The 23,671-nt window shown below is 45.7% G+C and overlaps 1 protein-coding gene across 1 annotated transcript in view; it reads right to left on the bottom strand.

The window, feature by feature from the left end:
- Positions 1-14,893: 14,893 nt before the first annotated feature.
- Positions 14,894-23,671, bottom strand: part of LOC143155286 (telomerase-binding protein EST1A) — a 184,431-nt gene continuing 175,653 nt past the window's right edge. Inside the window, exon 27 of the mRNA XM_076327853.1 lies at positions 14,894-23,313. Within this exon, the coding sequence (XP_076183968.1) occupies positions 23,177-23,313 (137 nt within the window). The 3' untranslated portion in view covers positions 14,894-23,176. The remainder of the gene's footprint in view (positions 23,314-23,671) is intronic.

The raw sequence follows: 23,671 nt of genomic DNA, 5'->3' as shown, positions 1-23,671 counted from the left end.
AGTAGTAGTAGAACTAGTAGCAGCAACAATGTTAACTGTAGCAGCAATAGTAACAGTAACTGCAGTAGTAGCAGCAGTAGCAGTAGCAAAAGCAGCACTAGCAACAGTAGTCGTAATTGTAATAGCAGCAATAACAATGTTAATACTGTGACAGCAATAGTAACAGTAACTGCAGTAGTAGCACCAGTAGCAACAGCAACAGTAGTAACAGCAGCAGTAGTCGTAGTAGTAGTAGCAGTAATAATGTTAATGCTGTGACAGCAATAGTAACAGTACCTGCAGTAGTAGCACCAGTAGCAGCAGTAACAGTAGTAACAGCAGCAGTAGTCGTAGTAATAGTAGCAGTAACAATGTTAATGCTGTGACAGCAATAGTAACAGTACCTGCAGTAGTAGCACCAGTAGCACCAGTAACAGTAGCAACAGCAGCAATAGTCGTAGTAGTAGCAGTAACAGTAGTATCGGTGGTAACAGTGGGAACAGTAGTAGCGATACTACTTCGGAGCAGTGTCGCTGGTAGAAGTATCGGAAGTAATAGAAGTAGTTTTACATCTCCGGTAAAAGAAGAACGAAACGAAGGTGAATGTTAACGCAAAGTATGTTTTCCATTGGCTGGACTCCCGGTGCACGAAACCCAGAAATTTTCGCCGACGAAAAAACTGTCTGTCGTCGCGCGGGTAATAGAATTGCCTCTCCCCTCCCAACCCCCTGCCCATCCCCCCTGCGTATCTCGGGAGATAGACGCTGGCGCTGGAATTCTTGCCGTCTCTTTCAAAGTTTCTTCGTAACCCCTTCCCTCCCTCCCCGGTCCGGCGTCCCTCGGACAATTACTTGCGAACCCCGCGGCTCGGCTACGACCACGGCGACAGGGATTCCCCGGGCTTTCGCGATCGTAGGCTTGATTCACTGGGGCATTGTCTCCGGACGATACGCATACAATGGCTCAAAGCGATCTGAATCTAATCTATGACTTATGGCCGCGGCGCTCGCCTCCTGAATGAACAATGTGCCGCGGCGCGCGCGTTTTTCGTTTTCTTCCTCTCTTCGATCGGGGGCCCTTGGCCCCCTCCCTCCCTCCCCCACCTCGCTGGCGCGCTTCCTCTCGCGCAGGGCTTTCCAAGAGAACCGGCGGACATGGCTCTTCCGGTCGCGCGTGCGCCGAGAGTGTTGCCCCGAGAGGGAGCGACTCGTTAATTATTCTCGTCGGCAACGAGAAAAGTTCATGGATCTTGCTGCGCGCCGATAATTATTACTCGTTGACGTTAACCCTTTCGCTGGAGTAATTAAGAATCCTCCGCGCTTCGAGAGTGCGGCACAAGTTGCAAGAATTACCGAACGAGTGCCTCTAACGTTTCGTTCGACGCTCGTACCTTTTCGAACGACTTTCTTACCCGATGCATTTTTCAATTTCGATCCACCACGGTGAACGAGCAACGATAACGCCCGGTATCTTTCATCCCCGCGTATCGACTACCTATCGCGACGCTACGACAGTTACGAGTCCACGGTACCATCGAGCAAACTTTTCTCATCGAGGTGTATTTTAATCTCACGGAGGTGCATTACCCGCGTAGTCACCGTTAACGCGCAACCAATCCATTAACCGTGACGTACGAACGAGGTGATCCGAAAATGCTTCCGGGGCGAGATTAGAAGGATAATAATTACATTCGCACGGACACGGGAAGATCGATCGTCCGCACGGGACACCCTGTATACAGCTGCATCCGCGAATCCACGCATCAACTATCGGTTTCAGTGTCGGCCGCCACGTTAACAGATCACGAACGGAAGGGCCAGCGTACCAGTTTCCCGTTGACGAGCCCGTAGCCGGCTTCCGTCGGCGGAGTTAGGTAAACCACTACACACGCCGTGGAAGAAGTCAACGGCACGACAATATGCATTTAGCCGGCCGGGAGAGTATTACCTAACACACGCCGCGAGATTGGATCTCCTTACGCAGACAGAGAAGAGGACGACTGGATGACTTCCTACATAGATAAGAATCACCACGGACGAGTATCCTCTTTAAGCGACGAGGTCGCCGGTTCTCTATACCCGCCATTATGCAATTCCGTGAATTCATCCGGACGTGTATCGATGTCCTGGCTCGTCTTTCGCGGCCGGTGTACCTGCTGTCCTGTAACTGTGCCTGTGATCCGCTCGTCGATCGTTCGAGGACAGTTCGGAACGCGTGCTCCGTGGCCTCTTGGCCGGTCTCGCCAACGGTGTCCACGGGACGGAGGTGTGTTCGTCCAGGAACGAGGTTCACCGACGATCCGGACGACCCGGGAACACCTGGACAAACGTTCCAAGAGTTATTACAGAGGATCGAGTAGGGAGCTTTCGAGTTTGCCTCGCAACAGGGCCATCGAAGATACGGGAAAATATATTTTCGAAACATTGCCGCGCGAAGAAAGTAGGTTTCGCGATCGTTTGGACAGGTGCAGGGCGTCCGAACGTTTCGAGAGATATTCGAGAAATATCGAGTGGACAGTTTGGAGAAGTTTGCTCCACGAAAGAGGTTCGAGAAATATAAAAGATATACAATTCGAGCACTTGAACGTTTCGAGAGATGTTTGAGAAATATTGAGTGGAGAGTTTGGAGAAGTTTGCTCCACGAAAGAGGTTCGAGAAATATAAAAGATCTACTTTTCAAGCAGCTGAACGTTTCGAGAGATATTCGAGAAATATCGAGTGGAGAGTTTGGAGAAGTTTGCTCCACGAAAGAGGTTCAAGAAATATAAAAGATATACTTTTCGAGCATTGCCACACGAAGACAGAAGGATTCACGATGCCCGGAACGAGTCAAGAGTCATTAGGAACCGTCGAGGGAAATGTTTGGGAGAGTTTGATCGCGAAAGAGGAACCGAGGACGCAGAAATTGAAAGATACGTTTCTCGAGAGGCGAACAATTCTGAGGAACGTTGCGTTCGATACTAGTTCCGGAACACTGTGAGATTCGGATTATCAGAGTACACGCGAACACTTTCTATTCGTTTATTCGTTGGAATAGTTTGGATCGAGGCTTCGAGAGATATCGATGGCTACGCTGTTGGACGACGGAGTGCAGAGCTCGCCAGTGGGTAGGGTACGGGTGTTGATCTCGTCCCGCGAGGAAACCAGCGATGCTCGACGAGAAGAGGTGAACGCGTGTCAAGGGCTGCGCGCAGATGAGGGATGAGAGAGGAAGCGGGACACAGACGGGAAAAAAGAGACGGGTAGCGCAACGAAATATAATAGGTCTGAGTTACGGCCGCGAGTGTGTGGTCCTGGTTTGACCCCCGGCTAGTTGCCTCGGAGGCCTAACGCGCGTTAGGCGCATGACGTACGCAACGGGAACGGAGGCAAACGGTAGCGCTGCACTCGAGGTCAGCCTGGACCGACCCTGTTGCGCTCTAGGTTAATGTCAATTCGATTCTCATCGTTGTCGGGACGCACGACCGTATCGACCAAATGAACACGGTAAAAAAATAGATCGTTGGATCAAATTTCTCTGAACGTCGTCCTGGGTCTCTTCGTAACTCACACTTCGAACCTAACGTCCACGTTCCGAGCAATTTTGCGAAAAGTTTCAACGTAGCTCTTTTCCCGCCATTCCATCGAGCGGTGATCAGTGACGCATAGTCAGGCTAGTCGTAGAATGGAATACGACGGGTGGTCGATAATTTGAAATTAATATTTTGCGAGGATACGCTAATTAATTGCAATCTTTCCATCTACTTGGAAAAAAGAAAATACTGTACAATATTTCGTATATCGAATTCGAAGAGACAACAGTTGTTCGTAGAATTTACCGATCTGGTATTCTTCTTTCAGCTCGGATCGTAACTTGTCCGATTCGGTAAAGGATTCACAAAAAGCACAAGAAGATGAAAAGTTAATTTGTAACTTAAAATCGACCGTTAAATCGGACTATTTCACATTCGAAACGAGTGGAAGTAAAATTTCGAAAAAGTAGTCGAATTTTATGAGCGGAGTGCGCTGAGATCGGACACTCTCGGATAAAAGAAATATCCAATTCTTCGTTTCGACGATCGTTCGGTTTTCTGACTGGTGGTCCGCTACTTCTCGGCCACCCCGTATATCGAACGTCTCGTCGACTCCGCGAAGAGACATGTTCCCCGAAAGAGCGGAGCTTTCAGCACGAATCGGCGAGGGGAATGCGATTACCGCATTCGCGCAGTACGTCTTCTGCATTTCGTAACCCAGACGAGGGCTGGAGCGCTCCGACGAATACAGAAAACGCATCCGAGTGACCGGAGGGTTAGGAACCTCGTCCGGGAATCGTTGCGCGTCGCGATGCCTGTCCGCGTCGCCGGCTCTTACGCAACACTTCGGAAATGGAACGCGTGGGATCCGACCGCGAGAGAAGAACCAGAACGTACATTTGCGAACGTTTGCGAATCGCTACGAGATATTCCGTAATTAAACGAGGGGACACTTGCGAACGATGTCAAGGCCGCGCGTGGATCACCTATGCTCGAAAGATCGTCGGAGGTACTACGAATTAAAAGTTTACAAGGTTTGTGCGAACTTGAAATTAGATTTAGAGGAAGTCTAGGGTAGAAATGAAAATATAGTAATGTAGATGATACGAATATAAATTATAGAAGAACTTCGAATTAGAAGTTGGCGAGGTTTGTGTGAACTTGAAATTAGATCTAGAGGAAGTCTTGGGAATAAATGAAAATATAGTGAAGTAGATGATACGAATATAAATTATAGAAGAACTTCGAATTAAAAGTTTACAAGGTTCGTGCGAACTTAAAACTAGATCTAGAGGAAGTATAGGGAATAAATGAAAATATAGTAATGTAGACGATTTGAATATAAATTATAGAAGAACTTCGAATTAAAAGTTTACAAGGTTCGTGTGAATTTGAAATTAGATCTAGAGGAAGTCTAGGGAAGAAATACAAATATAGTAAAGTAGATGATACGAATATAAATTATAGAAGAACTCCGAATTAAAAATTTACAAGGTTCGTGCGAACTTGAAATTAGATCTAGAGGAAGTCTAGGGTAGAAATGAAAATATAGTAATGTAGACGATACGAATATAAATTATAGAATTCCGAATTAAAAGTTTACAAGGTTCGTGCAAACTTGAAACTAGATTTTAGTCTAGAGGAAGTCTAGGGAATAAATAAAAAATGTAGTAAAGTAACTGATGTAAATATAAATTGTAGAAGAACCTGAGTCATCGGATTGCTGGGCTATTGAAAACAATTTTATTTACCACCGAGGAGGAATGAAACACCGTGCTCGAATACGATAGCGAGAACATTCGAGATATTCTTACAATTAACCGAAAATGCATATTTAAACGATGTCAAGGCCGCGCGTGGTTCATCCAAAGACCTAACAGTCTTTCGACAGTGTCGAAAGAGATCGCATAAAGGACTTGAAATTTAATTCAGTTAAGTAGAGAGATACATAGATAAACGAAAAAAAATAAAATAAAGCAGTTGGTAAAGATCGAAACTACGGAAAAAGAAGAATCCTAGGTGTCGCGTTTTACGAGCTCGCTAAAAGCGATATCTAATCTCTAGAAAATTATTCATCGTCCAAAAGTTACACGAAAGACCAACAAAAAAAGTCCAATTTCTCACTCGACCGAGAACGATCTCTCGATCGAATGTCTTCGCTCTCGAATAATTACAGCTCGATTTCCATCGTTATGGAACAAAACTCACCCTAGAGATGATCAAACGAACTAACCCACATTGCCCCAGTGCATAATACTTCGTAACACCGTGGAAAAGAAACTTGAATCGAAAAGCAAACGTTGGATCCAATCTCTAGAAACTTATTCATCGTCCAAGAGTAGCACGAAAGAGCAACGAAGAGAATAAAATTTCTCACTCGAGCAAAAAAAAAAAGAAAACGATCTCTCTCGATCTTCGTTCTCGAATTCCATCGAAATGGAACGAAACTCACCCCGAATAGACGAAACGAACCAACCCACATTGCGTAACGGTTGGTAACACCGGGTAAAGGAAACTCCGTGCGAAAAAAAGCAAGGGCCGTAGGAAAAGGACCCTCCGTTGTAACGGGTCCCCCGTTCGCGCTAATTCTCTCCCCCGTGGTCCCTCCCGGCCCTCGAGGGGTAACGATTACCGTTCGTAGGCCACCCGCGAGGATCGAAAGTCGTCCAATGTAGCCAGCGCCGGGTACATCTGGCTCGTGGCCAGCTGACTCCGCGATAGCGCGCACGACTACACCTCCTCCGCGTCGGGCCCTCGTGCACGTGCAACGACCCCGTGATCTTGAACTTGTCGTAACTCTTCGGTCGGCGGGCTCGTTCGACGAAAAATCTCCGACCGAGCCCACGGGTGGGTGGACGTTGGACAGAGTGGGGATAGAGCGAGCGAGCGAGCGTGTAAGTGAGTGAGCGAGTGAGCGAGAGAGAGAGGTGGCGAGGGGATGGGTGGTGGTAAAGAGAAGAGGAAAAAAAGAGAGACGGCTGACGAGGGAGAAGAAAGGCAGCCGCCGAGAAAAAGAAAGTGGACGACGAAACGAAGAAAATAAACGACGTAGAAGAAGAAAAGGAGAAGAAGGAGGAGGACGAGGAGGGAGTTCTCTCGGTGGAAATGAAAAAGGAGAGGATCGGTGTGGGAGGGGGATAAAGAAAGCAGCCAGACACGCGCGATTTTAATTGCTACCAGGAAACGGGCGGCTGTCGGCCACCGACAACACATGCGGTCCTTCGTGCGTGTCAGGATCTGGCCGGATCTACGCGCAAGTGCTCTGCCTCGGTGTTCCTAACCTCTGCTCGAAACTAACCGCGCAGGCTAGATTTTAGATTCACGGGAGGACGCGTGCGCGGATCCTTTATGGCGGCGTACGCCGACTATTTCTCTCTCTCTCTCTCTCTCTCTCTTTTGTGCGTGTGCGCGTCTCTTCACGTGGCTTTATGCTCCCGTCGGACAAGTGCAGCCTCTCGCGAATGCGATTACGTGCTCCTATAAACGTAATCCACGGGCGACCCGTTGATACCAGACGCCGTCAGGAATCACGTTCAGCGATTGGACGAACTTCGAGAGCGACGAGATTACGTTCGATCCGCGACCAACGGGACCAATCTCTCGAACGTCGAGTGCGTTGGGGCGTGTAGTTAGGCGACGAGGCGTTCGATGTTCGTTTCTCGAATAAATCAACTTTTCATCGACAATTTCGACCAGAGTGTATCATACCCTTCAATTTATGAACGAAGACGTGTATATGCGATATCAGTAGCGAAACGTACGCGTATACACGTCTGTCCCAAAAATTGATACTGTACCTGTATCTACGTCTACTCGAAAAGTCTATACACACGTGTACCACGAACGAATGCTCGCTTACAGCGAAATAAGCAAATAGCGAAATATTGCGATGCAATGCCATGTATAAATATATAGCACCGGCCGCAGAAGTGCAATATGTACGTCTCGGTGAAATAGGCGTTAAATTATCAAGGCCATAAATATGCACATACGTGTATACGAGCGACATTAGCATCTAAAACGTAAAATACGCGGACACGTTGTCGAGTGTACAATGTACGCGTTCGTTGGGAATAAGCGTCAACTTACGGGGCATCCGTGTGTATATACATACGATTTTAGCAACGAAACAATACCCGAAGGCACGAAGAATGGCTAGACACCCATCGTGGGCAATGTTCATCGTATGGTGCATAATTTCTCGATCCGAGTCTCGCGGGTTTCGTAACGTTTTCATCGTAACTAGAGGCCTAGGCGTTGACCCGATCGAACGAACCACCATTTTACACGACCGTCGGTCGTTTTCCTCTCCAATGATGACTCGAAAACGGTCCAAGTATCGGTAAATAACCTTCTCTGTGTCCCACCGGTGCCAGTTCTGTCACCCGTTACTTGTCCCCGATGAACTGAATTTTGCACTCGGTATCTACGACGTTGTCGGCGTATCTGGGCTCTCGACTACGAACTACAATACATTCTGCGTACGTGGAACGTCACTGGGAAGGAGAAACAATAGAACGCGATGTTAACCTTTGGTACGTGAAACGATTCGGGTGAAATTATAAAAGAAAAGTTCGAACGCGCAGAGTTTGTCGGTGATCGACTATTGCGAGTGCTTCCGATGTTCGCCGAACCGATCCCTAGAGATCTTCGGAGTCTACTTCTCTCTTCGGTTCGTAGATTCGATCAGTATTTATTTTCACAGCGTCAATTCTTGCCCTTGGAAGTATCGACCCTCGAGTACCGTACACGCGTCGCACACCTCGTATTCGTTCGTCGGACCTAGTGTGTCCGCTGGGTGATTTTTCGAACAGTGGTGCAATCCCTGGAGTCCACTTCCCTATTCGGTTCACCGTGGGTTAGCATTCCAAACCCCGAGACCCGGACGATTGATATGCACCGCACTGTTGCTACTCACCATTAGAAGTATCGACAGACAAGCAACAAATCACTCGAGCGTACTCCTCCTACACGCACCGCGCATGTTCGTTCGTCGAGTCCGTAGCGTTACAGTTGCCCGAAAAGTAAACTCGCTACGTTTTCCAAACGACGATCCTATAGAGTCCACTGTCCGATCCAGTTCTCTCGCGAGTTGGTATTCCAAGGCCCGAGACGATTTACATGCGGTCTCTACGCCATTGGCCCCCGAGTCGCTGGATGTATCGACGGACAAGCAACAAATCACCGGAATGTACTCTTCCTACACGCACCGCGCATGTCCGTTGATCGTGTCTAACGTTACGGTCGCCCGAAAAGTAAACTCGCTACGTTTTCCAAACGACGATCCTATAGAGTCCACTGTCCGATCGGGTTGGTTCTCTCTCTCTCTCGCGAGTCGGTATTCGAAAGCCCATGGACAATTTACATGCGGTCTCTACGCCATTGGCCCTCGTCGTTGGATGTATCGACACAGAAGTAACAGTCGGCCGGTTCGGTCCGTTCGTACACGCGCCACATACCCTCGGTGCTCGAGGCCGGTGTCACGGTTGCCGAGAAGCAACCGGTACACCGTAACACGATTATTTCGTAACCCCGGTGCTCGAGCGAGCGTTTAGCCCGTTTCGTTTCACCCGGGCGGGGAAACGAGTCGCGCGACTATGCAGATCGCCGGGATTAATACGCGAAATAAGCGTACCCGTTCCGGTAGTCACCACGGGGGCCGAACCCGGGCCGAGACGAGGTATCTCGGTATGCAGGTCACCTCATTCGCCAGTCCACAAATCACCAGATGCATTGTCCGATCAGATAACGCGCGAGTTTATGTTATCTCGCGGCGGCTACCGCATAACTCTCGCGGGAGTTATCACGAGCATCCGAGGGAACCATAGACGGACATGCCGACGTTCCTGACGCAGTACCCGCGTGTTCCCGCCGCGAGGGTTGTGTGTACGACCTGCGCGGAGCCACTTTTGTTGCGCTTCCTCGTGAAAAACGGCGTGCACGGGTACACGTGCAGCTACGCGCAAGCAATGCCGGACAGATAACCGCGATTAGGTTAGCCTTAGATCCGGGGCCGGCGCGTACGGGGAAACTCGACCGGTTCGAAAACGGTAAGTCCGCCTGATTTTCCATCGATCCACGGACGTATTGTCTCTACCATTCTTTCGACTAGGTATAAATCGATTATGTTTCCCAATTTCGACGATCTTGGTACGTGCGACCGAGACTGAAAACTATCTTTTGGGATAGAATCTTGAGAGTCGGTAGAGAAGGATAAGGTGTAAGAAGTACCAACGTTGCGATAACACCGTGATAGGTTCAAAAATGGGAAATTTGCATGATTTTTTATAGGTGCAGCAGAATTTTAAATAACGCGTTTATTTTCACGGTAAATCGATACCCCGAGAACAAGTCCAGGAGGATGTAACGTGCCCGCGTAACAAATTGTAGTAACCTTTTCGTTGCTAGAATACTCTGAGCGTGGCGATTGAAGGATCTCTATCCTGGGCATGAATATTATTTCATCTTTTAAAATACAATCTTGTGTTTATATTGCCAACCAAATCTAGCGAAACTCTCTCGGAGAATTTTTCATTCATTCCATCGGGTTCTGAATGGACAATGCGATGGATCGCCCTGTTCCATGGAACGTTGTAGAAAATGTCTCGTGCCTGGAGCTAAAAAATTCACGCAACGTAGGACCAAGTACCCGAACTCGTGGACAGCTTGGTGAACGTTTTCCTATCGGTGAAAAGTTCAAGGGTCCCTTGCGCCTAATTAAAAAGTAGGAAACCAAGCGAAAAGAGAAGATCAAACAATATATCCCGGTTCAATTGTTCCACCGCGAGGGGCACATCTTTAAACATAACCCGAGGCCAGGCAACAACGTCGTGGGACATATATTGGCGAATGTTAAGAGGTCCCTTTCAAGCATAGCCTGGCCGTGTCCCCGGCCAGGGTTCCGAGCCTAAGATGTAGTATAACGTACGTACGAGGCACGCCGCTGGTGGGAATACAGCGTGGGTACTTACCTTTAGCCGAGAGAGCCGATCGCCTTTCTCAGAATTAGATAAGTCCCTTTATTGGTGATCGGATCACAGCAGCAGCAGCAGCAGCACCAGCAGCACCAGCACCAGCACTACCAGCAGCAGCACCAGCACCAGCAGCACCACTAGCAGCACCAGCAGCAGCATCAGCAGCAGCACAGCAGCAGCAGCAGCAGCAGCAGCAGCAGCAGCAGCAGTGGCGGCAGCAAGTTCAAGGTTGGCTGGTTAAAAATAACCAGCTTGGCGGACTCTCGCTCGCCAGAGGACTCCTCTGGCTACAGTTCCCTCCGCTAGCTAAACTCGACCGGAAATCTACTGTCCGATGGTGCACAGGGTTCTCTCGGTTCCCCTCCCTCCCTTCCTCCCCATGTACGGTTAACCTTCGTCGACGATTATGATCCCTTTGAGTCCCAGTCGACGATCGTTTCTCGCGTATCCAATCAACGTTTCGTCATCGTTTGCAATGGTCCGAAACGATAGGTATACTGGACATGCTACCCTCGACGCTACCCAACATCTTTGACCGAGTCACTATCCGGGAAAATTGCACCTACCGATACGGTAATTTCGATTCGTCGTGTTTTAATTTTTCTCTCTTCTTCTTTCGTCACGAAGTTATGCTCCATCACTTTTCTCGGAACCGATGGCAAGGAGCCTCGAATCGTTATCTACGACACGCGACCCACGGTAACTCGGGATGCTAACGAGTTACCGAAATGGAAGAATAAAATTACGTGTACCATCGGTTTATATATTTATAGATATGTTTTTTTTTTTTTTTTTTTTAATTTATCGCAAAATCGCTACTATCGAGTTTATCGGGTTCTCGCGAGAACGATGGTGATCACAGGTCGATGAATTATCGAAATGGAAACATGTTAACTTTTTTCAGTTTGGAGTTTATGAAATTGCTACGATCGAGTCCACGAGATTCTTACGATGAAAACGATACCAAACACGAACGTGTTTCAGCGATTCCAGAACGGACGAGGTAATCGGCGAAGGGCACGAAAGGTCAAAGATCAAACATGGGTGTATCCTACTCTTTCTGATTGTTTTCTTCTCGCTCTTACGGTTTCGACTTCTTTCCCCTAATATAAACATGACTAGAACAAAAGTCGTTCGAAGGACAGAGTGATTAAATTTCCGTTCCCTCTCGTTGTGTCACTGCCAGGTTTCGAGCCAGCGACACGACGAAAGAGATCGCTGTACAAATGTAACTTTCGATGGAAAACAAGAGCATTTAGATTTTCCATAGCTCCCTTTCGTTTTGTCACGGTTGGATCACGAGCTAGCGACACGATGAAAGAGATCGGTGTACAAATGTAACTTTCGATGGAAAACAAGAGCGTTTAGATTTTCCATAGCTCCCTTTCGTTTTGTCACGGTCGGATCACGAGTTAGCGACACGACGAAAGAGATCACTGCGCAAATGTAACTTTCGATGGAAAACAAGACCGTTTAGATTTTCCATAGCTCCCTTTCGTTTTGTCACGGTTGGATCACGAGCTAGAGACACGATGAAAGAGATCGGTGTACAAATGTAACTTTCGATGGAAAACAAGAGCGTTTAGATTTTCCAAAGCTCCCTTTCGTTTTGTCACGGTTGGATCACGAGCTAGAGACACGATGAAAGAGATCGGTGTACAAATGTAACTTTCGATGGAAAACAAGAGCGTTTAGATTTTCCATAGCTCCCTTTCGTTTTGTCACGGTCGGATCACGAGCTAGCGACACGACGAAAGAGATCAACGTACTCCTGATCCTACGAGCGGTGTTTCATCCTGGTTGGTTGACATCGTTGGACTCGAACCAGCCAAGTTCCGTGGACTAGGAAAGCAGCCCGATCGGAACAAAGTCGCGGTGTGATAAATCATGTGTGAACGAGGTAAACTGAACGATTGGAGAACCGCCAGCAGCCTGTGCGTAACGGTATAGCGATACCCCGAAGAGGAATTGCATTTCTTTGAGGAAAAAAGGATATGCGAAATTTCATTAGCCTGGAATGCAGTCCGTTCGACGCGTTGCGACGTAACTGTTTATCCGTTTATTAATATCGTGACGCGATGCACTGGGCGACGGACATCGATTTTCGAATAAAATAACGACGCAATTTTCTGGAACGTTATACATATAATTTGCTCATAATGACGCGAATAAAGGACGTGTAATTCCAACGGGTCTGGAATGCCGTTCCCTGGCAATACCCTAAGTACCTGTCTACATAGCTCCTTAATATTGTAATACGGTGATTATCGTAATACGTCAAATATCGTAATACGTTTTCCACCCTTTACGAAAATGAAAAAATCGTTAATCATAACGTGTTTACAGGCACCCGTCGTTCGTTTTCCCCTGCGAGTTTTACCTAACTGTTTCCTGCTGGCATTAAAGAAAATTAACGTAACCTACGGATAAACCGAGATCGAGTTCAGGTATAACGTTTTTACAAACATCCGATATCGCCCATACGATGATGATTCGAGTTTCTAACTAGTTTCGATGGTTCGCGAAATTAAAACGCGAGGAAGTATTCGATTATCGAGCTTTAATCAAAATTATTAAAACTTTACCGGTCTGTAATGTATTGCCTTTTGCGCCATGGAATATTTATATCGTCGTTACTTACCTACACCTAAGATAGAACGGACTCGCGTAAGATTGTTAACTACCTTCGTGATAAAATTCTTAACGCGTATTCTATTTATATTGTATCAACCAAGTTACAAATAAAGAAATATTATTTTCTGTAATTATCCATCTCCTGAAAACTTGACTAAAGTTATATCACGCGAACGATCAAGGTATCGATTTTATTTCGTAACAACATGTCTTCACCGTATCAAGATTATTACCAACCTAACCTTCAATACGAATGGAATCGAAGAACGAAGGACAAGAAAACGAAGAGTCGAGAAGAAACAAAGTAGAGGATAAAAATAAATGTACAAGACGATAACAAGCTGCGGAGTACGAAGTTCACAGGGACAATAGCAACAGGAATAATGGTAAAAGTCGGCTGGTTCTTCTTCTTCTTCTTCTGCATTTACCGAGCGTCCACCGACTTACCGACGCGAGTGTACATGCACCGTCGCACGTTACGAATTCGTCGGCGAGGCCGAACCCCGGTTCGTGCCACAGATTTTATCGCGGCGTCGATAATAAATACGAGAATTTGTCGAGCTTACTCCCGAAGCGCGTGGAAGGCGCCGTAACGGGCCATGGCGTCGCTGGAAAAACCTCTATACACGCGCCTCGCGCTAAAAAGGATACGGGGAGATAAATGGCACGAGCTCGTTGCCCCGGCGGGCAAGTGTGCGCGAGCGCGAGCGCGAACGCGAACGCGAACGCGCACGCGCGTCCGCCACGGCGCCTGCGCCAGACGGCAACAACGAAATTGTATAACGAGGTCGAGCGTGTCAACTGGCCCACCGCGCGATGCTCGACCTCGCGTCGTGCTTTATGGGCCTAAATATCGCCAACTGGGTAAAGAGCACGCGGAGGACACTCGAGCTCGTGTTAATGCCCTGAAATAGCTGACGAACTCGCGATGGAACACTTCAAAAATATTCCGAACAATAATCGAATTCGAAATTACATTTCTCTACGATTGTTACCTCGTGCACCGAATTTGAAATTATATTTTTCCACGATTATTACTTCGTGCACCGAAGAATATTCGAACGAATGAAATTATTTGTCAATGTTTGTCAATTTTGGATAATATTTGTCAAACATGAAATTTTGTATAAATAGGTAAATAGTGTATATAATTGCAGAATACGATAATTGTAGTTATTTTAATCTCCGGGGGGGGATAGTAGGTGCGACGTAAGGCCGAAAATTTTGGGCCCTGTTTAGAATCCAAGATTTTCTACAAACGAGAAAGTAAAGTAACGCAATTATCCGTGTGTTGTAATTAGATTATTTTATTTACTTATTTATGGAACCTTTTTTACTTTCCTGAAGGGGCCCACTGTAGGGCCCGGAAGGGGATTGGGATAATAAGATTTGCGACACGTTGGCAACGTACGAACGATAAACATTTTAATAGAGTTTAACGGGCTCGATTCTCCCCGAACCCTCGACATTTTTCGGGCCCTCTTCGGACACGAGTAATCGAAAATCTGAAATGACAAAAGCACGTTAAAACAAGTATTCATCGCGGGAAGTAGGATCTACGACGAACGGGAACGAAACGCTGGACAATGACACACAGTACACGTGAATTCAACAGCGATTCCGTCAACGTCACGTTTTATTGAATAATCAAAGTGGTAACACTATAGTAGCGACATTCCTCGTAAGTGTAATAAATGATTAGCCTAAAAATTCTACCGCTGCGTCGTCATCGTCATCATCATCATCACCATCAGCGTGATCGCGTTTCTTTTTCCTTTTCCTTTGTTTTCATCACCACCACCATCATCATCATCATCATCATCATCATCATCATCATCATCATCATCACCGCCGTAATTATCGTAGTCCTGACACGTCGTCGCGTCGCTGAAACTTATTTTCTCTCCTCATTCCGTGACGAAATACAAACGAACGGTTTTCCTTCCCTCCGTTGTTTACATATTTACTCTATACGCATATTATTGGTATTGCGAGAATCTTGAATAAAATCGGTGACGAGAGTGTGTGTTTCGTATTTATATAATGTATATTTATATGCATTTATAGGTACACTTACGGTGTATGTTGGGTCCCGGAAACGACGACCGTAGGCGGCCGCCATTCTGACCCGGGACGTATAAATCGCGCCCTAAAAATCGCGACGTCGACGTTCCACGATTCCGTACGTCGACGCCCTTAAATCTACGTCATTTGTCTATCTATCGTCAGGCGGTTCAATCTTCATTTTTTCCCCGTTTTTAAATCTTTTTCACTTCATTTATGGCCAGCGTAAAATCAATCGAACGAACGGAAGCTCCTCGACCACTCCTTAGCAACCCACGGAATACAATTTTATCCTATCCAATGATTAACAATACGTCGATTTTAATTTTAACACGCATTTCCCACCCGATCCAGATATCCGCGGACCGCGTTGAAAACAATTATTATCGAAAAAAAAAACAATCATTCATAGAAAAACAATTACCGATTAATTAACACACGTTGTTTTCCGCAGGGTTACGCGGAGGACCGACGAGCTCCTTTACAAAAACAAATCCGTTCGCAAACTGGACCCCGTGACAATGTGTCCCGCGAAATGTCCACAACGTGCGGTTTAACAAGTACCGCGGAACTCAACGAAAACGAAAAAAAAAAGAACCGGTACACGAATAATTCTCGCTCCATTCGTACGATCGCTAAAAAGTTTCCGGTGAATCCTCGACGCATATAAGAAAGCAGAGATCCCTTTCGAACGGATCCAACGAAATTCGATTCGATCTCGCGTCGAAATTCCTGGAGTACGAACGAAAACGAACGACGAGAACCAACAGCGACCGCGTCGTGACCGCGTTATTGCACTGCTGAGACTATTGCAAGGGAGAGACCAATGGTGGCGTATGATTCGTGCATATGGATGTGCAATTGTTCGAGGATAATTAATTATTGCCTCGCGGCCACGTGATCGCAAACATCGGCTCTCGTCGAATGCCCAACGCGACCGATTCTACCTGACACTGTTCTCATCTCTCTCGGTGGTTTTCTCTCGCATTTTCTCCCGCTCTCTCGTACGCGCGATCGATTCAGAACTTACGCCCCGTTGCCTGCTGTGTTCGCCCCCTATCTCTAACAAGAGCTACGTAGAGATACGTTACAAGTTGGCGAAAACAATGACAGTGTACGTTCGACGGTGTCGCGAGCGATCTTGGATTCAACGACGATCTGGAAGATTTTTTTTCTTTTTTTTTTCTTTCATTTTTCTTTTGTAAAAAATGAGTTCGTATATATATACGTGGGAGAAGAAAAGATCGACCCCGGTGGCGATCTTTCTAGCTCCGTGCAATACATTAGGGCGCGATGGTGTTCGAACGCTTGGAATTGAACGTAGATAAAGAATAGTGTGTATAAGTTGATACTTTAAGATGTTTGAACACTGGTACGACTATAATAAGGGAGATTAGTATGTTGGAGAAATTTCAGGGAACTTTAATAATCTAGCGATCGTGGAGAATTTAATTGTTTGATAGGATGCAGGTGAAGAATATGCAAGTTGTTTCGAAGCTTTGAAATTTGCTCGATAAAGAGATTGACTTATGTATAGGTGGGAGAAACAAAGATCGGTCTGCGTTATAACTATACGTTAGGTATGCGTAAGTGGCACTAATAGGGAAAATTTTAATAACGGTACGGCTACAATAGGAAATATTAGTATATTGGCAAAATTCGAGTGAACTTTAATAACGTAGCAATTATGTAAAATTTAATTGTCTAAAGAACAAGATGTCTAAGTTGTTGCTTAAAAATTGTTGTAAATATTTGTACGACTATAATAAGAAACATTAGTATATCGGTACGATTCGAGGGAACCTTAGTAACGTAGCAATTATGCAAAATTTAATTATTCAGCAGGTTATTTGCGTATATGTAGGTGGGAGAAAAAAGAACAACTCGAGGCTGATCTTTCTTTCTTGCTGCAATATATTGGTTCGCCAGAGAATTCGTATACTTGGAATTAAGTGCGGATGACTATAGCAATAAACATTGGTATATTGGCAAAATTTGAAGGAACTTTGGTAACGTATCAATTGTGCAAAATTGAATAGTTCAATATGGTTTTCTATCGAGAAGAATAACGGGGAAAAAATTATTACTCGACAATAAATGGAACTACTCGAATCTTCGAGTCGTTTCTCGTTGAATCCATTCGCGCTGCACCACCGTTAGTTTCTTTTGTTTTTCGTTTGGAATTTTTTTTACGACGAAATTTTATAGTCAAAGGAGCTCCGAATGGTAGCGCGTGAAAAGTGCGACCACGTTTCTACGTGTAGCACCGGTCTAATCGTGTATCAGTGTATACGTTCTCTATGTTAAAAGATAATATTAATAATAGCAATGGTGTACAACTAATTATGAAATAAAAATCAAAGCACGATCAAGAAGAGTTAAGTTAACTATACATTCTTTTCGCGCGAGCAATCGTTCCCATCTTCTCGCAGCATAGTTTCCTTGTATCTTGAATGCAACAAACTCTTTCACACTGCCTGGCCCATGCACTCTACCGCGTTCTCGCACTCGCATCTGTATCGATTAATCGCTAGGGATCGTTAAGTAACTATATCTTTGTCGAAAAATAGGACACGTCGCGTTATCGTCTCTCGGTCCCTCGTTTCTCAGTTTTCACTCTCGCTCTGTCCAATTGTACCGGGTGGGACGTAAAATACGGTACCGAACAAACGGATAAACACAATTCGTGGAAAACGTGAACATTTTTTTTTTTTCATACGACCTATCGTTTTCGAGAATTTTGTATTACATGTTCCCGGTGTATGCATCCTCTGTAATTGGCTATTTCTATTTTTGCGTACGGTATGAATATCGACGATAAACGATATTAAATTATGGAACATTATAATTGGAAAATAATTTAAAAGATTGTCACGACCGAAAGAAAAATGTACAATGTGTCACAGCGATCATTTATAAATGACATTAATATTTCAATTTCAATTTCTGGAAATTTCCTGCGTGCTGTGGTTCGAAAATTATACGAGAAGTCAAAGTGTCCAGAAGGAAACTTTCGAGCAAACGAACTATGAAACTTCGGTTTTGTTATTTCCAATAATCGTTAATTTTTACAAAAAAAAATGGAGGCGCGAAGAAAATTAAATTTTGCTAATGGACAATCATATGCATGGAACATTCGAACTCGATGTTTACGAAAAATTTCGTTCCACGTTTCGAACTGATTTCCCTAGAAAGAAGTTGCTCTCGTAAGTTTCATTGGTCCCACCCTGTACACGCAAGGTGTAACGGTTAGAACGCCAAATACAACGAATACATCGCAATTGTCCCACGAATCCACGACCACAGTTGCGCCCCTCTATGAAATAAAAAATTTCGAGAAATGAATTCCTCGTTAATTGTTTACAACTCAATGAGAAAAGGATTGGGTTAATCGTTCGACAACTGTGATCGGGATTACAGAGGATCGACCGGCGGGGAAACTTGAAAATCGATTACGGTTAAAATGAAATCGCGAGTAATTATTTGTCTATGTAAAAAATCGCTGCGGATTGTTCTTCCGATCGACGCCGTGACGCATCAAAATTCAAAAGAAGAAAAATCAGTTACAAAGCCTCCATGATCACGTCGCTAGTTCGATATCGATCGTTCTACTCGGAATGTTCTTGATCGTACCAAACCTACGTGCGCTTGAACGCGTTTTAATTCGACGATAAACGATTAACCCTCCGCGGACGATCGTTTCCGAACGATCCAAATCGTGTCCTTTTTTTTCCACTCCTTCCACGCTGTGGACGCTCGCGAATGCACGGTCTTTTCGGTATACCACAATGATCAACTATCGGACAGAAAATGGCTATTTTCATCGCCACGATAAAACAATTGAGCGATTCAGCAGTATTTATAGAACACAAGGACTGTACACGCGACGAATGAGACAGTGTCCCGTGCACGAAGCGCCAGTCGCGGTCGATGCACAATGAATTGGCCGCTCGAGGTCACCAACTGGCAGTCCCCATCGCGCCGCTTGGCTACCCCCACCCGTTTCAAGTGTCGCGCAGGCGCACGCTTCTCGGTGAAAGTAGCCACGTGGCGCCCAGCGTGGTCTCGCGATGGGAGGAGTAGCCCCGAGCGGCCACTCGATTCGTTCCGGTACCCAGATCTTTCGGCGAAAGGGTTTCCGCGTCCCAAAGCGTACGTTTACAAGAGAAAACGTTCCCGTTTCGCTTCAGAGGCTCGATCTTCCGCGGCGGGTTAATCTTTGATATGAAATCGAGCAACGTCGCGAGTCACGCGATCGCGCTGAACACTCTAGGTTCTACAAAATCAACGAATACGAGCAATAATAAATCTCTGTGTTACCTCCTAATTTAACAGCTACAGTTTGAAAAAAGTTCACGAAGTTCGCAGGCAACAAGAAAAAGCGCAGAGTCGGGTTAATATGGTGCACACGCGTGCAAATATTCTCGTCGAACGCGCAAACTTGCCTATCTTGGTTTGTGTCGTTCGTCGAATGTTTTTTCACCTCGCGATCGATCGCTGTGTGCTAACGATCGCCGATTCGATCGTTCTTGGCGCGGACACGCGATGCGATTGCTTCCTCGCAGAATCGTTAATAGAGTCACTCACTTGGTCGACGATTCTAATTCGATTCGTTATTTTTCTTTTTTCCTTTTTCCTTTTTTTGTTTTTTTGTTTTTTTTGTTTTTCTTTTCTTTATCACGGTAACAGAGTTCACTGTGGCCACCCTCTGCAATCGACTCTGATTTCTAGCGACGATCGTTTTCTCTTCGATTTGAGTCTAGTTATGTAACGTGAAACGTGCAAGTGTAATCCTCGGAGAGACTTTAAGGTGCAGGTGTCCATCTACTCGTGGGTTCGTTCGTTTCGGATTCGAAGCTATCTCTAATGTTGAAGAATTCTAAAGAGACGCGGCAAAAAATCGTGGATCGCAGAGGGCGAAGAAACGAAAGGGAAAACGGCATCGAAATTCGATTTCCGTGATCTATCAACAAATTGTTTGTGTTTAAAATCCGAGCTACGAGCTGCTCCACGATAGGGACAGCCGTCGATCGCGATCGTTGGCCTCGGTTGTCGCGCTAAAATTCATTTTCAATCTATCCTCGTGCGTTGGCACGAAACTCGATCGGAGTACCGATTTTGTTCGCGATTTCGCGCATACTTGGTCGACAACATGGCGTCGATTTGGACAAATAAGTGGCGCCACATTCGGTCGAAACGTGGAATGAATGTAATCGCCGAAACGGTGCCAATTTTGCTCGATGAAATGGCGCTAATTTTGATCGACAAAGTGGAGCCAATTTAGAAGATAAAGTGACGTCCATTTGTTCAACGATGCAACGGCAATTTGATCGACAAAATGGCACTGATTCGATCGACAAAATGGTGGAACTTTGACCGACGGAATAACGGTAACTTGGTCGACAAAATGGCGGTATTTAAAACGACAGAGTAACGACAAGTTGGTTGACAAAATGGCGTCATGTTTGGTCGACCTAGCGGCGCTGAATCTGACAAAATGGCGTCGACTTCGCCAACGAAAAGGAACTGTCTTCCGCAGTGGACACGAGTAAACTAACGGGTGTCGTTCAATCTCGCAATGGCCACCTTTCGTTTCTGACGCGTGCAGGTGTCTCGATTAAAAATTCACGCGGTCGTAACATGCTCGACAAGGACACGCGCGCAGCCGCTGGAAAACGACGAGGATTCGGGACCTCGTACGGTATGGCTCTCTCAAACTTTTAAACGCGTTACTCGGAATTCGAACGCGTGTAGGAGCGTTTAAAATGCTGCCCGTGGTTCGTGCTCGTTTAAAATGGTCACTCTTTGTGCTGTAAAAAATGTATCCTCCTTACCATACGCCAATACCAAGCGCGTAAAACGCTATAAAACGAAATTAAAATGGTTCTCGTGACAGCTCGCGGACTGGGGGGCCGCGTTGGCCGTAATGTTTTCATACTTTTTCCTGGAGGAAAAAAAAACGAAAACGTGGGCGACAGAGACTGCGTCGCGATCGTGACTTGCAAACTAATAAAATATTCGTAATTAAAAAAGAAAAATACCACATCGATTGTGGTTTAGGTGGGTTCAACTCGGTGTGTCGGTTTCTTTCTGGTTACCATGTAAACGAATCAAAATATCATAGAATACGAACTAAATTTACCTATTCTTAGTAACGATCCTTATCAATAAATTTCTCGTACAATTTCTACCTTATTTGAAATCTCAGGATTCGCTACAGAAACGATGAACGAAATTAACGATAATTTTTAACCGCGGTCGCAAACGATACTGTACCGACCGACCGATCTATCGATCCACCGTTCCACCAATGAAATATAAAATGCGTTTGTCGACGTTTCGCGAGTTTCGATAAAATGCACACTTCTTTTTTCTTTTTATTTTCATGGCACAACCGTCAGCTGCAATCCGTGAGATGTCACGAAATCTCTCTATAAAAAAAAAGCGACATAAAATAAACGCATCACGAGAATGAAAAAACATGGAATTATTATTTAAAAAAAAAAAAAAAGAATAATGGAAAAACCGTGACAGACAAAAAAAAGGGGGGGGAACAACACAGCGAAAAACGTTTCGAAAAGCTCGATGAAGGATGCTCACTGCGCGCGAGGGTCACTTGTTGCGTTAAAAGAGAGAAGAAAAAAAAAACAAACCGAACGACAAAGAACCAGGGGAGGGGGGTGTGGGAAGGAAAGTCAATTCCAGAACCATTCGGTACGAGGCTCGCTAAGGACGGCATAAAAAAGAGAACAAAAGGAAAGAGGCAAACAACACACGGATGTACGCGGATTCCGAGCGCATCCTCCAACGACCGCATACGGCGTATACAATATTCAAAAGTGCGTATAAATATATACATGTAGATATATATATATATATATATATGTGTGTGTATATGTATATGTGTATAGATTGTTACAAACATGATAAAAGGAAGGTACACAAAAAAAGCCGGCCGCGGGGCGGTCGTCATCGATAAAAAAAATCAACCAAAAAATATTCGTACGTGTAAAAATACCGACGCTTCTTTCTATTCTCTCTCTCTCTCATTCTGTCTTTCGTTCTCTCTCTTCCTTTCTCTCTCTCTCTCTCGCTCTCTCTCTGATTCATACTCTCTCTCCCTTTCTCTCTCTCTCTTTCTCGTTTTTTCTTTTAGTTTAATCACCGTTTTCCTGTTTTCCTCCTCCAAAGAGGACAAAGAGACTCGGTTCTCGCGCAACGACCGACAGCGCCATCTTCTTCCCTGTTTCGTCGCCATCTTGTTAACCTCCCGAACGCGGGAAAAAGTGCTCCTCGAGATTCGATCCGTTCGAGGTGAACGACGACCCTCCCGAGATGTACCTCGTTAAGAATCGTTTCTACGCGATCCTTCTCCTCTTCGTCGTTACTTTTCTTTTCTATTCTTTTTTTTTTTTTATCGTTTTGCTTTTGAATTTATTCATTTATCGCGAGGCCTACCGTTCTCTCTCGCGCTCTCCTTCGATCGTCTCCATTAGATCTCGTGTCCTCGACCCCTAAGTAACTTCGTCGCGGGAAAACACGGTGATAATAATATTCGATCCGTCGTCTGGCGATTCTCTCTCCGGATTCATCCTCTTCGTCGTCTCGTAGCGTCGAAGAATAACAGAACGCACCGCCGCGAATTCAGGCAAACCCCCCGACAATCAGGACGAACTTACGTGAACGGTGATCCCCGTAGCACGCGCGTGACAGTTGATCGGCCACGATGAGTGGGGTGGGGGGAGATGGTTGGTTATTTATTTATTATTTTTTTTTGTTCTTTTTTTTGCTGGTTTACGGAAGGTGGGAAGTGTGTGTGTGTGCACGATGAACATCCATCGACGAGGGCTACCCTCTCCTCCCTCTCCTTCTTTTCCCTCCCTCGTCCATGCTTTCCTTTTCGCTCGTTTGCTGGTTCAGTTGTCGCTGTTGCTGCTTGTCAAATAGTTTTAACTCGGCGGGGGTAACGGGAGATTTTTCGTTAGCGGGTGTGTGTTTCGGTAATGGTAGCCTCTCAGCCGAGGCCAGCCCATTGCATGAAGTCGGGCACCTCTCTGACGGGCACGTCCCTGGCCAACGCCTTCACCCTCAGGTTTCTGTCCTCCGTCAACAGGACCACCTCCCTCTTCAGACGTCTCGGTTGGTCCTCCTCTGTTCCGGGACAAAAATCAACGATCGCCCGTGGATATCTTTTTATCGATTCGTGGCGAGGAGGATCCGTGTGTACTGTTTTCGGGACAAGATACTCGAATCTACGAGCCGAAGAGTAATACCAATCCGAAAACCACGTATCGAGATTAGTTGGAAATTACCGATTTTGAACTTGGTTCCGTTACTTGGCTCGTAAATTCGATTACGCGATGGCAGATGTTTCGTTTTAGCCTTTCGGAGTGGTAATTTAGAAGTTACTTTTGTTCCAAAGGGAGGGGGAAGGTGAGTAATCACGCGAACAAGAAGGCAAAGAAAGAATATTTCGTAGAGAAATTTGAATCGTTTCAATTACGGAAAT

The sequence above is a fragment of the Ptiloglossa arizonensis genome, chromosome 2, assembly GCF_051014685.1.
Source record: "Ptiloglossa arizonensis isolate GNS036 chromosome 2, iyPtiAriz1_principal, whole genome shotgun sequence".
Lineage (NCBI taxonomy): Eukaryota > Metazoa > Arthropoda > Insecta > Hymenoptera > Colletidae > Ptiloglossa > Ptiloglossa arizonensis.
This window is presented reverse-complemented; position numbering and strand designations above follow the sequence as displayed.